This window comes from the organism of the source record quoted next, unplaced genomic scaffold (genome assembly GCF_019419815.1).
Source record: "Pyrus x bretschneideri cultivar Hongxiangsu unplaced genomic scaffold, Pyrus_bretschneideri_v1 Contig41, whole genome shotgun sequence".
Taxonomy (NCBI): domain Eukaryota; kingdom Viridiplantae; phylum Streptophyta; class Magnoliopsida; order Rosales; family Rosaceae; genus Pyrus; species Pyrus x bretschneideri.
The window spans coordinates 1,188,418-1,206,487 of record NW_025999735.1 but is presented as its reverse complement, the minus strand read 5'-3'; the positions used below and the strand labels follow the sequence as shown (position 1 = coordinate 1,206,487).

At 36.1% G+C, this 18,070-nt stretch overlaps 1 protein-coding gene and 1 long non-coding RNA gene across 2 annotated transcripts; one reads left to right on the top strand and one right to left on the bottom strand.

The window, feature by feature from the left end:
• Nucleotides 1-3,659: 3,659 nt before the first annotated feature.
• Nucleotides 3,660-5,040, top strand: LOC125469304. Its single transcript, XR_007251647.1, has 2 exons — nucleotides 3,660-4,313; nucleotides 4,702-5,040. It is a non-coding gene; the product is annotated as an uncharacterized LOC125469304 (long non-coding RNA).
• A 1,074-nt stretch (nucleotides 5,041-6,114) lies between these two features.
• On the bottom strand, nucleotides 6,115-12,604 carry LOC103940480 (disease resistance protein At4g27190-like). Its single transcript, XM_009350594.3, is given in 5 exon segments — nucleotides 6,115-6,464; nucleotides 6,654-7,490; nucleotides 7,670-8,239; nucleotides 9,972-11,485; nucleotides 11,488-12,604. Coding segments are annotated over 5 exon segments (4,242 nt in total). The 3' UTR covers nucleotides 6,115-6,260.
• Between the last annotated feature and the right edge of the window lie 5,466 nt (nucleotides 12,605-18,070).

The following is an 18,070-nucleotide window of genomic DNA, read 5'->3' as shown; positions in this document are numbered from 1 at the left end:
GTAAGCCCAAAGCGGACAATATCGTGCTACGGTAGTGGAGCGGGCCCGGGAAGTGGTCCCCCCGGGGTCGGGATGCGACACTGTGAGAATAAGCAGCTGTGAAATAAAGCAACAGAGTATTTGGTAAAATTTTTTGTAAAAGTGCTTTTGAAAAAAAGCAGTATTATAGTGTTTGGTAAATTTTTATGTAAAACAGATGTGAGAAAAAGCCGGTTTTTCAAAGCTGAGTTTTGCAGCTTCTTGTTTTTGGCTTTTTTTCACCCAACACTGTGAAAAAAAGCTGAAGCCGAATGTTTACCAAACACAAAAACAGCTCCCAACTTTTTTTTATACTAGTTTTTTCAAAATCACCTCAGTACCAAACCAGGCCTAAGCTTTTAGTTTCAGTTTCAGAGATGTGTTTTGTAACTTGTCCTCGGGGAATCAAATTAAGGCTTCGAATGGATTGAATCAGAGGAGTAAGATTAGGAAAACATCGGATTTGAAACTATTAACAAAGTGAAAACGAAAGCTCACCACTCATCAGGAGTTGCAGACAGAGACGAAGGAGATGATGGAGCAGTTGTAGACGGAGAAGATGGAGACAACGGCGCAGTTACATACGAAGACGACGGAACAGTTGCAGATGACGGTCAATGGTGATTTGTGAAAGTCTCCCAAGCAGAGTGATTTATGAGGTTCGAAATGTAAATCCGAATTTTTTTTTTTTTTAACTTTTGATTATCCTTCGATTTTAGAGTGATATTAGTTAACTAAGTTCGATGAATCATGATTCTGTGCGGATTTATTGTGATTATTATTATTATTATTATTATTTTCTGATTATCCTCCTATTTTAGTTTCAAACGTATCCGAAAAGTAGGATACTTGTATCTGGACAATACGATACGCGTATCTCATCAGGCCTAAACGTATCCCTTCACTCTGATACGTATCGGGCGCGTATCCATGCGTATCTTTCCTGTATCTGTATCCTCAGCATGTCAGATACGGGATACGGTGACTTTCTCCCGTGTCCATAACCTCCGTCTATGGAGTTCGTGTAATAGATGCATAAAAAATTTGTCCAAGCTAGGAAATCCTACCTGCATATATATTTTTTAAAGAACTTGTCAACAAACCTTATTTCATAGAAGTGGGACGCATTAGTTGCAAATGAAAGCATACAGAAAGATAAAGGAAGGTATAAATCAGCTTTTCATCAAAAATATAATATGGTACGAGAGTCTCAAATTTCTCCATTGAGTCAATCTCATAGGAACGTATAAACCACTGAAACCAACTCTAATGGTGGGCTAAAAGCCAAATTACCCCTCAAAATTTCCCCCCAAATCCACTTCAACCTAAAGAGAAATTTTGGGCTAAATGCTAAATGCTAAACCAATGCTAAATTCCCCCCAAAATTTAGCCCATAAATCAAAGTGGACTTCACTCAATATTTATCAGAATTTAAAGTTTTTTAGATTAAAATGTTCATAAAATCAATTTACGATAGCCTCCATATTTAATTTTTTTAAAAGAATTTAATTTAACAAAAAAAATAGCCTAAGTTCATTCTTTAATAATCTCGGGCTAAAATTTTAGGCTAGAACGGTTGGAGCAAAAAAACTATTTCTGGGCTAAAAGCTAAATTTTCCGGACTAAAAAATTTGGCTTTTAGCCCAATCATTGAAGATGGTTTGACCAAAAGCCTTGCAGACTTGGCAGATCAAAGTTCCAAACCAGCTGAAAGCAATCTTAATTAGTTCCTGAATCAAGGTAGCAGTACAATAAATTGTCATAGAGAGCTCGAATAAAAAGCATACTTGCAATACAAAACAGTTATGCACAAGTGAACCGTCTATCTGCACATGATCGGTTATTCATTGCTTTGTTGTAGGTGAGAATGTTATGCGAGTAAGCAAAGGAAATTCTAATGGGAGAAAGAAATGTTCAGGTGAAGATTTTGGTTTCTTTAGTCTCTTATTATATTTGTATTACAGTACATATTTCACTGTTATTTCATTTTGTATGGGAAAGCGTTATTACTGTCCTTCATTTGAATTGGTAACGCTGGTGTGGATCTTTCAAATTATTTGGGCATACAGTTATTATTATTTATTTGCATATTCTTACAACCAATATTCATGGGCAATTTCACAACCTTCTAGGATCCATGTTTGCTCATTCTTCTCACGATTTTTATTTAGAGTAAATTATAGTAATAGTTCATTAACTTTCACTTAATTGGAGCAATGATCTCTTAATTAAAAATTCATTATCTTTGGTTTCTGAACTTATCAAAACGTGCAGCTATGTTTCCTCAACTTTGTTCTAACTGGAGAAACGGTCCCTCAACTTTAACTCAATTGGAGCAATGGTCCCTCAAACTTTAACCCAATTGTAGCAATGATCCTTTCAACATAACTCATTTTGACAAATTTTAATAAAGTTGATGAAAAAGACCATAGCTACACGTTTTTATTAGTTGATGGACCCCAATTATGCTATTTTCAACATAACTTATTTTGACAAAATTCTAATGAAGTTGACGAAAAGAATCATGGCTATACATTTTGATCAGTTGAGGGACCAATAGTCATGGATTTTTAAACCATTGCTCCAATTTGATTAAAGTTGAAAAACCTTTACTACAATTTATTTTTTTATTTATTTTCTGCCAAGAAGATCCTTCTGGGTTTCTCACATTTGACTAATTTGTGACTTTTTGGTTTTTTGAATTACTTTATGTATTTATGCATCTAGTTTTGTGGCTTTTTTCTGTTGTTTTCAAGATTTTAATTTGCAAATCTCCCTCTCTCTCTCTCTTTCTTCTCTCTAGACAAATTGCTTTGCTTTTTCCCCTTTCCCTTTCCAAGTAATTTGATTTTGTTTTTCAATTGTTTTTGTGTTCATCAGGACTATGCCGGTAACTCTCTCCAACCGTGTTGGATAACCACTGTGCAACTGTGTTTGATAACTTCAGTGCAATTGTGGTGGTTGAAGGCACAACTGCAAACTTAGGCTTATGGGACACTGCCGGTAACTCTCTCCAACCCAAATTCTAATTTCATCTTATATAAATGCGTTCTCCGCCCATTGTTGAGTGATTTCAGAATTTGGTTGGGTTAGGGTCTGTTTGGTTGTCTGGAAAATGTGGGAAAGAAAATGGGGTCATGGGGTTTGTTGATTTGTTGTTGGATTTGTGGGAATTGCAATTTCTAGTGGAATTTTTTTGTGTATTTTCTTAAGGAAAAAAAGTTATATACTTTTTTTGGTTTTCTGAGCCACCAAATGGGAAAATATTTCATTTTATTTTATTTGTGTTTGTAGTGATGTAATTCAGGTTCTGTTTATTGTGATTTTAAATCAAATGCCTTACTTCGTCTAAATTTACTACAAGATCTAATTTGTATCTTGCGGGAAATGGTAAATAGGTCGTTCTCTGAATGACATGAAATTAGTTATAGATGGCATAAAAAGAGGGGTTACTTCATTCGAAGAATTTATTTTGGTGAGGGAACTTTGAGCTGATTAGGTGAAGAACCAAATTGTCTTATAACATGCTTCTCATTTATTTTAAAAATGGATTGGATCCTATAAATATTTTAGCCATTGACTATAGATAAGGCGGTTGTATTGCCACTCTAAGATAAGGCATTTATTATATGTGTTACATTACATATTTCACTGTTATTGCATTTGGTATGGGAAAAAAGCGTCATTATTGTCTTTCATTTTGAATTGGTGACGCTGGTGTAGATCTTTCAAATTGTATGGGTAGACACTTATTATTATTTATTTGCATGCCTGTGAAAATGCCAGTGACAATTTGCGGCGATATTCATGGGCAATTTCATGACCTTGCAGAGCTTTTTTTATTGGAGCGTTTTATTGCTTGCAATTTTGGATTACTTCAAATTATGAATGAAAAGGCTTTTTTTTATTTTTTACAACATTGTTGAGAGTGGGTTTTGCTTAAACTTTCGAGTTCTGAGTTTATATCATGACATTTGATATGGTTTCATTTATTTTGTGAAATTAGATACTTTTCTGTGCACATTTTTCCTTAAAGTTAAGTCAATTGATTGCTCATTTGGCTGTAAATTTGACATTAGTGAATTCTGGACTTCAATTTCAATGATTACCCAGTATTAATTGGTTATTGATTAACATTTGTTTTCTGGAATATGGACTCTGAACAGTTCAAAGGTTTTGGGAAAGGAGTGCTTTTTAATCAGGCCAATTGGGTCCTCCTGGCAATACAATGTCGAAATTTTTTAAATCCGAGTCCGAGAGATTTGGCAAGATGCAAATAAGTTGTGATTGGTAAGGTAATATCATCCTAATATATTTTTCAAAGCAATTTACTTATTTGCATTTTTCAGCTTTATGTGTCCAAGATTTTTCAAGTGTTAATGAGGACCTCGAAATGTAATACATGCCATATTAGATAAGTTCACTGTAAGAAATGCCAACATATCTTTTGCATAATCACATTTATATGGGGCACTTATACAATAGCTCTCTTGCACAAAAAATCTCTAACGATGTCAATTTATAAAGGGCACTTATACATGATATATTGGCATTTCTTACAATTTAAGAGAGCTACCATTCACATTCACATACACCATATTGATCATTTACATATCCTTTGCAATATCCTTTGCTTCATAGACAATTTCTGAAATTCCTTTTCTTTTTCTCTCCTAATTTCAGTCAACGATGCTGACCGAAGATTTACGGAGTTGAGTACCAGGATGAGGAGACTAGGAATGAGTTTTGGCTCTTAATAATTGCTGCTCTGTTGCTTGGAATTATCAGTGCTTTCAGTTCGACTTCAACAATACTATATGTGCATCTTGAAGTTATAGGAATATAATTTACATTTCAGAATTTAATTTATTTTAAGTGTTCTGCTAAAACACAAACTTTGAGACTTGGTGGTGGCTTGCACTTTGCAGCCACAACTAAGACCAAGGGGTTGATTTTTGTTTTCATTTCCTTACCAATTGGAATAAAAGTGCAACCCACCAGATAAGTAGTTAATTAGTTATACTACTAGAGTTACATAATGCCACTTAGCAGTTGGAAATTAACGAACTAGATTTCTTGACATGTCTTTTTGTATGACAACTTTTTAGGTGCTGCAGTTTTGTTTTGGTTTTTCATTCTTTCCCTGAATTTCAATTGTAGTAGGATTGAATCATTTAAATTGTGGGATTGTTTTGTTTGATGGGTTTCAATTGTGTTTTCATTTATATAGTACTAATGTAGTTAAGGTTGGTGCATTAAAGTCCCGCAACAACGCGCGGGCATATTTACCAGTGCTCTCTATTTTGTAGCGAAGTTTTAGCTAAAACTATACAAAAAAATCATTTTAGGAGCTCTCTGAAAAAATTGTACTCCAACCAATGAAATCTAGCTTTCTTTCCGAACGAAAAAGAAAAATATACACACGTACGTACACACATCCAGTTAAAAGATGCGATTCTATTGATCCGATTTTAATAAAGAATAAGCACTCTCTAGTACAAAGTAGTTTCGGTAGACAAGTGCATACAAGCACCACTTCAAATGCTTCAATGTTTACAGAAATCACACTAGCATTATTTCCCAAACAACCAATACCGAAAATGTAGTGAACAAAGCTAAGCTCCAAATACAAATCACACTTTTACCACTAAACACGAACAAGTCAACACAAGCATAACATGACTTGGAATATGTATCAGTGCCTACCCAAATCACACAAGTTTCTGGGATACCTTTTCAGTTGATGCCGTAGCTTGCAGGCTTATATCAAACAAGATGAGATCGGCCTCGGATACGAAGCTGGGCACAGACCGTTGAGGGGTGAACAGAGAATAGTCACAGCAACAAGAGAAATTAGAAAGAAGAATACTGAAAGTAGCAACCCAACTAGCAACCGCAATAACGCTAAAGGCAACATAGCCTGCATCTTCAGGATCTCCAATGCCCCTGATTCAACCACCACAGTAACGCCAAGGCCAAAAAGGTCCAAGCAATCATATAACCAAGGCTAGAACTGGCCTCTAGCCGACAGAAATCACATAACCAAGGCTTCTTCGTTGAGGCGGAAGCTTAGGCAGCTTAAATCCAATAGGCGGTCACTGACAATAAGAGTGGTGCCCATCTTGTTCTTGGAACTATGACCAACAGTCATAGCACGACATCAAGTAGCATAGTTCTCTCTATCCAAAAAATTTGGTCATACCAATGTGTTTTCTGGGGAATGTGTTGTGTGGTCCAATAGATCAGAGAGCCTTCCAGTCTGCTCCCCAGGATGATATTTCTTCCTTTAAAGGGAAAAACAAAAGAAAGAAGAATACAACACACAAACAAGCAATCACACACACCCGGAAAAACTTAACATGCCAGCCAAAAAATGAGGATTCTTCTTTGGTAGAGGGTGTTGCAATTTTAACATCTAAATTTGTATCTGCAATCATCAGCTGGTCCTGTAAAAATATATATTTAGTTGACGACTACAAATAAACACTCAAACTGTTCAATAAGAAATCTGACTGAAGAACTACGAATAAGATGAATAAATCAAACTTTTAATTTTAACGGTTCAAGGTTCAGAAAAAGATGAAAAATTGGAGAGTGAAATTAGTAGATGCTTAATTAGTGAATAAAGAACTTACGGTTTGATCACGATCATTCTCCTTTGAATCACTTAGCTTTAGTACATCATCAGTTTCCTCTGCTATTTGTAGTCTTTCTGGTCTTGGATCACTTTGGAGTAACCCATCAGGAGAAATCTTTAACTGGATCAGCTGGCACTTCTTGACAATCAAATCCTTGGACAGTAAGGATGGGACTTTGAAAATGCAATTTCCCGTGCAAAATCCTTGCAGACTTGGTAGACCAGAAAGTTGCAAATGTTTCAAGCAACTGTATGTAATCTCATTTTCTGAATCATCTCCGTTGCTTGCCACTATTTCTACCATTCTTTCACAATACCGAACATCCAACTCCCGGAGTTGCCGCAAATCTTTAGCCACAGAATAAGGTATTAAGTATTGCAGTCCGTGACAGCTCCATATGGTCAAAGCGGTTATATTCCGAAAGGATATCAAAGTTGAAGCTAGATTCTCTAATCTGCCACATTTTTCTAGGCATAGAAATTCCAAGTTTGGAAAAACAGGGTCCCCTGGTTGGGAGTTCTCCTTTCCTAGATGTATCAGCTCCGGCATATTGCCGAGCCACAAACCCTTTACACGTGGGAGGGTCTTAACTTCATGTATTTCCCCGCTACTACTTCCTTGGTGGTTGTGGACAATTAATTCTTTCCAAGGAGCAGAGAACACACGGAGATTTTCAATATTCTGTAAATTCTCAAAGAAATCATCTGACTTGGGATGTGAAGTAGCAAAACCAATTACTTTTAGTTTTCTCAGCAACTCTGCCAGGAGTGGACCATACAAAATATCCGTGTTCTCGTCCAAAACCAAGTATTCCAAGTTGAGGAGCGGCTTATCCTGAAATATAATCAACAGTAATGACATGCTTTAAAATATTTTGAAAAATTGAACATCACATAATAACTTTAACATTAAAAACATAATAAATGTATTTACTTGATGGTCTATGTTTAATTAGTATGTAAAAATCACATAAAATTTTGAATATCAAAAGAATTGTGGACAAGTATGATTACCTTCTCAATTAAAAAGAAAGGTTGTTTCGTTGACCTTGGGTGGCCCAACTCAAGCTTGTCTTGATATGTTAAAAATTCGACGGGTAAAATCTCCACATCACCACATTTCGTGAACTTTAAGATGTTGAGTGACGGCCAATTAGAAATATGCAGTCCTGGATAGAAACTCCCAAGTTGGGGTAGATTATGAAATTCCAGAAATGTTACTTTAGGGAACTCGAACTCCTCATATGCCGTTTCTGGTCCTTCTTTCTTCACAACAATTTCCTCCAGTAAATCACAATTCTTAACCTTCAACCTGCTTAGCTGCTTAAGATCCTTGGCCACTGAGGGGGGAAAAACATTTTTCAAACTATCACATGAGTCTATGTCAACTGAGTTTAGATTTGGGCACTCAAAACCATTCACATGAGTGGTAGATGATGTGTCATATACCATTTGTAATGCTTGACATTTGGATATCGTGAGATGTTTGAGTTGCCCGAGACATTTAGCCATGGAACTAGAAAACAAGAATCTTAAACTATCACATTGATGCACAATCAAGGTTGTTAAATTGGATATCAAAACCTGCATAGCACATAACAAAATTCATGTTTATTTTAGGAAATTATAATTTACAATGTTGTTAGCCATATGTGTTCCAAATGCATAGATATAAAGTAAAGATCATATATTAAAAAGGTAAGCTACTAGGTTACTAGACAGCTGGATATCTTCGTACTTTCATTAACTAGCAAATAATGAATTGGAGTAAAAAAAACTATGCCAATTTTATAGGGCCAAAGTTATGTCAATTTTATTCCAAATTTAAACTATTTACTTTCGATCAAATAAAAAATTATTTTATTTAAATTGATACCAAGATCACATTATTGTGAATATTTTTAGTGACAAATGGTGAATTATCTTAGTGATTGAGTTTAAATTTTTTGCACTCAAAATAAGAGTGACTTCTCTATAACATGTTTCATTAGTTAACACCTGTCCACAAACTAATCCCTAGCATAACCCTCTCCTCCCCGTAAAATTAAATAAAAATAAAATCAAAAGTAAGAAAAAAGAAGCTGCTCATCCTCTCTCTCTCTCTCTCTCTCTCTCTCTCTCTCTTCCCCAATCTAAACAGCAGCAGTATCAATTGCATCTACTTCACACTTTAAATCCATTAATCAAACCGAAAACCCTCGCCCTTCAATTTAATTGCTCATTCAAAGAATAGCGGACAACCAAATCTGGGAATATTGAAGAATAAATCCCTTTTGGGCTGTCAGATTTGTGAATATAAGCGTCTCCCCTGACTCACCAAGAGGTGGGGGTCAGGGTGCCGTGATTGGTGGCGTTAGGAATGAAGGGGAATGGGAGGGAAAATTTTTTGTTGGGAGGAAACACAAGTGGTACATCTCGTATACCGGTTGCACTGAAAAATCTCACGAATGAGATAGGTATCTGGCTACGATCTGATTGTTATTTTTTTATTTTATTTGGAGTTAATGCCGTTAGGTTTTGTTGATTGAATGGATATATTTTTAAATTTTAAAATAAAGTTTTAACGAAAAACTTGTGGTACTATTCATCTTAATGAAAAATTATATTTTTACACTAAAAAGTCAAATCTGGTATTATTTATTTTACTCTTTATTTTGCCTTTATAATTAAAACTCAAAGTTTTCAAACCATTTTTATTAGTTTTTCTAATTTAAAAAGGTCACAAAGCGTTTATGTTTATAAATAGGTGTAGAAGATTTGAACTCATTATTTGAATGTCCAGGGAAGAAAAAAATCTAACATCAAAATTAGAAAAAAACTTGTGTGGGATTTAACTTGATCATGCTGAATGGTACTACACAGCCATTCATTCCTTGCCATGTGTTAAACCAAAATAATAAAAGACTCCTTATTAAGGAAGGGGAATGGGAGAGACGGAGAGGCGCCGAGTCCGCTGGGCTACACTCTGATTTTTGTATTTTATTTTATTTAGAGTTAACTCCATTAGGTTTGGATGAGTGAATGGATAGATATCAAAATTTTTAAAAAGTCACAAGGCTATGCATAAATGAGTGCAAAAGATATGAACTTGTTAAGAGAATAACTAGGAAAAAAATCTTAATATCAAAACCTAATAACATAATATATCATTTAAATGGTTTTTGCTTATTGAAAAAAAATAAATCTTAAGCATTTGTATCTTTTTTCTTATTGAAAAAAAAAAAGAAGAAAGAATTATATGTCGAATTCGAATGAGAAAGCTATTTGGAGAAAGAATCATGCAACCATTTTGCTAGAAAAATAACTAAGAAAGTACCTCCCCATTATTGAACAGTCTCGGTGGTCCACCAACTTCATCCTCCGTAACGATTTCGTCGGATTCTGTAGCAGTCGTTAATTGCTTGCCTTTGGAAGAGAAACCAATAAGCTTTGGTAGATTCTGAAGTGTCAAAGATTTTAACTTTGGGAAAGGCTCGCCTATGAGTTGCCCATAACATACACTTTCCAAACTCACAAGGTTTTCAAGAGCTAGAGATTCCAGGTTGGAGAAGGCATTATGAGAATAACTCCAATTGATGACGTTAATGACATATTTAACTTCATCGTTGTTTTGGATATGGAGATGCTTCAGTTGTCTAACAGCTTCACTGTCAAATAGATAGGAAATAATATTCACAATCTCCACCCCATCCAAGTACAACTGCTCACATTTCTTTACCAGCAACTTTATACCTCGATCGAATTGATTTCTCCGGGTGAGCTTGAGTTTTAGCATGTTAGATGAGGTTGCAAAGATGTTAGGATACTCCCAACAATCACCGACAAGTATGGTGTATCTTTCTAACTTATCGGAGAACAAGTTGGTTGGAAGAAGGTTAGCATCCGGAATGTGTATGTCCAATGCGGATAGATGAGGTAAGTGCTTCAGCTCTGAAACACTAGCATTACTTCTTCTGCCATCGACCAAACCTTCACCCTCCCATTGCTTGAAGCTTTTTATTCCCATCCTCAAGTCTTCTAGTCTTGTCAAGCTTGATATAACACCAGGTGAGATCAGAACAAGTTCAGAGCAACCGGTCAAATCCAATAATTGTAGCCTTGTCAATTCCCCTATTTCTCTCGGCAACTCTTTAAACTTGGACATTACGAGGCTAAGAATTCTCAAGTTAGTTAGCTGTCCAACAAGAGTGATGTCTACGAACTCGCACCGATCTAAACACAATGTGTGGAGATGCTTTAGGGACTGAAGAGATGGAGGTAGTGACGCAATATGGAATTCGGTTACATCCAACACTTTGAGTTCTTTCATCCCTTCAAAAAATTTGCTTGGGATTTCCTGGGAGTCGCCCTTATACTTTTCGAACAAGATTAACAATTTTAATTCTGGGCATTCCCAAGGTACTCCAGGAAGCCTGGGGATCTTGCAACCTCTTAAGGACATCCTTGTGCATTTTTTAAGGAAATTGTCAGTTGACCATTCTTTCACCTCATCTCCATATGCTCTTGAAAAGGCCTTTTGATCATCAGATGCAATCCGGACAGCAACATCTCGTACAAGGTCATGCATTCTAACAGTCCTATCGTCATAACTGTCCAGCAATACGCCAAAATTTTTTAGTTTTTTAACCATTACATTCAATGAATTCCGTGCTTCTTCCACAGTCTCAACATTCTTTATCAAACCCAAACCCATACTATACTTTAACAAGTCACTGAGATAATTGTTGCAACTCCCGCAAAGCAAGAACAATTGCTTAAGCTCTTGATCCTCCAATTGTTCGTAACTCCACTTTAGAGCCAAGAATGCTTTTTCATTCAATTCTTTCTGTCAAATCTTTTGAAACTTCTCAACGCATCTTTCCATTCCTCCAAACTACTTTCCCTTAAAACACTTGCAACAGCAACAACCAAAACCGGCAAACCTCCACATTTCTTTGCTAGTTGGGTTGCTTCTTTCAGTATACGGTTGTCTTTAACGACATTACCTGCCATCTTCTCAAACAAATTCCAACTTTCATTTTCGGTTAAAAATCCAAGTTGAAAATCTTTTTGCGTATGCATATCATAGAATAAAACATTTCTTTCTCTAGATGTCAACAATAACTTACAGTGCGGCACATCGACAAGTCCCACAGCCTCAAAGTTAATTCTTTCTAAGACATCGTCTAAAATGACAAGAGTCTTCCCTTCTTTTATCCTGGCCCATAGGAGATTCGCCCTTTTTCCCATATTCTTAGATTCATCAATGTCCATCCCCAACTTTTCAGTAATTTCTTTTTGAATTTTTTCATTGTCCTCTTTTTCTTTGACATTTAGTATTATAACCACATCATCAAATAACTTCTCTTTGACAACTTCTCTGTAAACCTCTTTGGCAAGTGTTGTCTTCCCGACGCCCCCTAATCCGTACACCCCAATCCTGTTGATATCAGGTTTTTTCAGTTCCATAATGATATCCTTCACCATTGAAATCCTTGATTCAAGGGCCATGTACTTGTCCGAGGCTAGGGCAGATATGTCTTCTACGGGAGCTTTGTAAGAAACACTGGAAAACTCTTTTTTTTTAGTTTCATGTGCTTCAATCTTTTCCATCATTTTTGTTGACTTCCTGCTACACCGATGATAGTATATCAGATTAGGACATAAAATGAGACACTTTGTCTTTGCAGGGCCTTCATCATGCAAGAGTGCTTTTGCCTCCAGAGTGGTCTGCTCCGCATCTGACTGCCATTTCTGGACATCAGCTTCCACTTCTTGATTAACTTTTCTTTCGACTTCATCAACTTCATGCTTTATCCTTTGTTTGATAAGATCAAAATTCTCCAGTTTAGTCCTCAGATCTTCAAGGTTGCTTTTGTAGAAAATGATATAACCCACTTGGCGTGCAACTGGACTTATTGTGTAGTCAATTATTGTAGGAATAATTGCAGTGAGTATATCCATCGCCATGGCACCTTTAGCTTACCAATTCGTTTGCGTTTTCGATCTATTGAATATATACGAATCCAAAAAATAAAATTCAAGATACGAGAAAGGAATCCTTTATTTTTAAAGCAGATGAAATTAAAGAATGAAACAATAGATCATACCTTAGCTCGTGATCCAAACTACGCTTGGAGAAAAACAGAGCAGTATGCAAATCTTTTTCGTTTTCTTTTGCTTCTTGTAGAGAAAACTGCGTAGTAAAAGCAAAAAGAAGGTTATATCACACTTGCAAAGTAGGAGTTGAAATGATGAACAAGTTTTCATATACAAATTCTATACTAAAAAATTTGCTTGGTACGGAACTAGGGCAACTGTTTTCCAATCTTAAAAACTATGAAGACATATATAATCTGCTTTGAATTTCATTGAGATATTTTAACAAACAACATATCTGCACAGTTTAAGCCAGTGCATGAGGCAGATAACCAAATGTAGAACGCGTTGCTCGTTGAAGACTACCAAGGCTCGTTGAACATTGTACCACAGAGCTATTGAGCCAGATAGTACGATGGGGTCGACCCCCTATCCTGGCAAGCTGATCAGAGTTAACTCTACCAAGTCTCGAGGAGTTCCAGATGCTTATGACGAGCTCTATTTTACGAAAGAACTCTGAGGCCATCAACCGCAAAATCCAGGCAGTCATGATCCCGAGCAACGCGAGACAACCTTGCTCTGAAAGGTCGAGCAGAGCAAGGAGGCTGCCAAAGGTGTAACAGAAAAAGCACTCTGAAAACAAATGGGCTGCCTCGTAGGGCCATCTCTTACCGAAAGAGAGACAAAGGGCCATGTTTAGCTTTGGAAGAATTAATTTTTAATAAACCGTGCTAGATCATATTTTATATCATCTTCAATCCAGGAGGCCAAAGTGTCATAGACCAAAACATAGTCTGTTTGACAAAAAACCCATTTCCAACCAAAAGGGGCTATTTTTTAGCCCTCTCAATAATTTATTATTTTAATTGAATTAATGATTAATTGAATTAAACTACCATATTAAAATAAGGTTTTCAAACATATTTTAAGTACCACTTGTCTCTAAATTAATAAGCCACAAGATTTCTTATCTTTATATAATGAAAAGGATGTGAAAATTGGTGAATAATTGAAATAAAATAAGATAAGATAGTATGAAATGGTGAAAAGAATGTGAGAAATGAGGTAGAAATGGTTTAGGTATTTATAGGGAAAAAAAATTGGTTTTTGTTTTTAAAAATTTCGTATAAAAAGAAAAGTCAAATCCAACAGTAACCTGATGTCAGCATGACGTCAAGTAGCATGTGTTTAGGCTCGGCTATAGGGCTAGCTGGTTGGCTACTCTTGGCAACCTTGCTGGCCGATTCTCCAATTTTTGGCCGGGTGGGGCCCACGAGCCCTTTGGCCTAGCCTTCGGTTGGAATTTTTTGGCCTATGGCCCTTTGGCGGGGTTGGTTAGAGATGGCCTAACATTCTACAAACAACTTTGGAAAACTGTTCTGTAAAACCAAAAAAGGATAAAGTGTCTCAAATGACAAATATAATATTACATTTTTATAATAGGGGAGATTCATGGCACCATTTTTTTACACAACTTTGAAACATGTTTTTTCTCCCTCCGTAATGTATTTTAACGATTTGAACTATTTATCTTTTAGAACATCATTCATAGATCATCTTTGCAAAAAATTAGACCAATCCAGAAACATTAAGACATTCATTTGTGGTGAAGGAAATAGACGAATACAGTTCTCCAAAGAAACCCTAAACCCTTAACTCAACGGTCATATAGTTTCAAATTTAGATGATTTAGTAGACATAATAATTGAGGGAAGATTTAAAAGATAAATGGTTCGAATCATTGATTTAGAGGTGGGGATGCTGATGATGGGGAAGTTGGTGAAGGTTGTGGTAAGCCATGGTGACGGAGGTGATGATGTGGAGATAGTGGTGGTGGTTGTGGTTGCAGCGGTGGTGATGAGGGTGGTTATAGTGATGGCTATTAAGGTTGTGCCCTAAAAAGCAAAACTTTGCAATATCGGATATTATATAACAATTTTATTGTAAGTGTGAGATTTCGTATTCTGAAAATATATATTTAGTATTATTATTTCACAAGAGCTATTTTGATTTTTTTTATTTTATTTTATTACATGTATAGATGTACATGTATTGTAAGAGCTTAGGTTTGTATTGTTTGCACCAGCTGGTGATACTTTGTTCCATAGGATAGGACCAAACATAGTTTCATGTTATTAGATATCTTCATATGCCCATAGCTTCCTATCTAGTTTTAGGTTAAGGTGGCGTTGTATGATGGTCCTTGGTGCTTTATCCGCACTCTATAGTTGATGACAAACTAAGGCTACATGCAATACTTAACTTAGAAGCAGGAGGTTTATTGCATGCAATCCCTTATTATCTTCTTTGCCACGCGCACCACCCAATCGGATTCTAGTACATTGCCGCCTTCTGAATAGGAGGCTTTGTAGGTACAACAAAACACAGGCAAATTATATAGATGAGAGATCCACTGCTAGCTAGAGACGGCATGCATGCAAATGATAGTTAATTTGCATGGGAAAAGAAGAATGAAAGGAAATCAAGCAGAGAGAGAGAGAAGGAGAAGGGAGGAGATAAATTAAAGAAGGCAACATTGAGGTAATCAGCAGTAAGTAGACCAAACTTCCTCATGATATCAAAGCATGTTGTCCATGTGTAAAGTCCTGACACGTGCTCCATGTTACTTAATAGCCACACGTGCTCCATATTGCCCAATAACCACACGTGCTCCACGTTGCCTAGTAGCCACAAATGCTCCACGTTGCCCAATAGCCATACATGCTCCATGTTGCTGGTGTTGTATTGTTCACGTGTTAGACTTGAAAATACGCCACACATGATGGGGCATGTTGAGAATGAATCACACATTGATGAGAACGTGCTCCATGAGAATGAAAAAGTGGTCAAGATGGCCACCTAGGCACTAGGCGGCGATGCTTCGCTGCGACTAACCCGAAATCATTCATTAAATCGGCAAGGACATTAAGCGGTGTAAGGTGGCTGCTTGGGTGGGCTAGGTGGGCTTGGCAAACACTAGGCAATATGAGCGGCCTAGAAAAAAACCTTCTGCTGTGAGACTCACAACCTTCTTGTCTCCCCGAATCTCGCCGTTTGCCTCTTAGTTTGCTAGAAGCGGAGTCGACTATGGTTTGAGAAAGAGAGAGTGGTAGATGAGATTTGTGTAATTGCAGAGATGGGTGATGGCGACGGGTTGTAGAAGGTAAGTCTGCAATTGCAAAGATGGGTGCAGCGGCAGGTTGTAGAAGATGAGTTTGTAATTGCAGAGAGGTGTGGCTGGCTTTAATTAGGGTTTTAAGCAATTAGTAGCCTTTTTGCTTTAGCTAGCATTTATTAGATTTGTTTGAAGCAACTGAGTCGGTGAAAACAAAATGCAGGGCCAACCTTTTAATTTATTAAGAGGCCCAACAATATGGGCTTAGAAAATGATACAACCCTAGAACAACTTGTATTTTACATATATACCTATATGGATTCTTTATTTAAAAAAAAAAAACACAGTATCAATGTTTATATATATATTATATAGTAAATTTAATTAATTTATATGATATATTACTTTAATCCGTCAAGGCTCCGTCTAGCCGCCTAGACGCTAGGCCCCAGCCTGCCGTTTAATTATCACCTAGCGTCTTTTAAAACCTTGTTCATAAGTAGTTGAGCAACTTTTCATATTGTCAATTGATTTATGATGGAACCCCAACTTCTTCATCAAAGACACAATAGAAGACATTGTCAAATAGAAATTAATCGAGGTATGTTTAATGTACAAAGTGGCGACAAATAATTGAAGACTTGTTCCGTTTCTTCTCTTCTAATGTTATCAATAAATGGGCTTTAAGCCTTTCTCGATTACAGAGAAGAAAATGGAAACATAAGAGGGAAAAGAAGAGGACAACTGATCATTATTCACGAGACGACAAGTTTGACGAACAGAGGTGCAGGAGAGCAAAAAAGAATTAGGCTTTCTCTTGACTTAGTTTTTTTAATTTTATTATAGATTTAATGACAATTTCGATTATGTTTCGGAATTAATTTTTTTTTCACTTGAGCTGCAATATAACCTAACCATGATTACTTAATTTTTGTTATATCTGGATTGTCATTCGTATTGTTTCCTTTGTCTTGATTATACGCTTCATTTTGATCTTGTTGATTAGCTACAAAATTGGTTTAGTCAAGTTTATCTTATGCAAATTTAAGTACTTGCCATGTTGAATTTGAATTCAGATACCATGGATACTATATGAATTAGAGGAACTAGACGGTTATTTTAAATGATTATTCATTAATAATTTACTACTTGAAATAGGTTGGATTGGTTATGATGAAATCCTAGTGACTCACTCTTCTCGTTTATAATTTGTTTCTATTTTGTTGCATCTCTATTCCTTTATTTTTATTTGTCTTGTTATTGTTCATTGTTTTTAATTCAAGAACTCAATCCTTACAATTCTTTCTTATAATCAATGTTACTTTTAATTTTACTGCACTTCAATTTAATTAGGCAATTTGAATTGACTCAATCTCAGTTGAAACGATTTTCTGTTGCTGATCATTTAGATAGGTGGAGCTACAACATGGATTTGGGAGTCAGCATTTTTCATAATCCTTCTATGTTGATTAGGATGTGTTGATGGATAATACTTAGGGATCTCCAAGGCTCGTTTTGTGAGTTTGAATGTTATTTTTTAATTTTGTTTGAGATTTTTTTTTACCCCCTTATTTTACCCAAAAAAAAAAAAACCAATTAAATAGTTAATTCATAAAATGAAGAGATTGAATTAAAAGTCAATTAATCTTACGGACATTGAGAATTCATTTGGATTTGAAATTTGTCACGGACTTCAAGGTTCATCGGACTAGCTCTAAACGGGGCCCATGGAGTGAAGTTGTGTGAGAAATTAAATCCATGAAGTCCAAAAAAGGTTCAATGAATTCTCTTAGCCGGTTATACAGGGAGGAGAGATAGTTTAGCCGGTTATAGAGGAAGGAGAGATAGTTTAGTTTAGTGTGTTGCAAGAGCATCGCAACTGGACTCCTTAGATAAGAGTTGAAATCGACATTGGAGAGATAGACAAAGGCGTGAGTGAAGTTGTATTCAACGTTGTACTTGATGAACACATTTCTGTGTATAAAAATCCTAGTGGGTGTTCAATTTGGGTCTTTAGGAATGGCTAAGAATTGGTAGATTAATGAGGAGTGCTACTACACTCACCTCAGTGTCCTATTTTACCACTCATATGATAATTCCACCCATTATAAAAAGTTCAAAAGTAAAATGTTATTTTCCCGCCACTTAGTACTACGGTCTAGTGATATTCCTCTTCACTTGTAAGTGAGAGGTCTTATGTTCGATTCTCGCTAAAGGCGAAT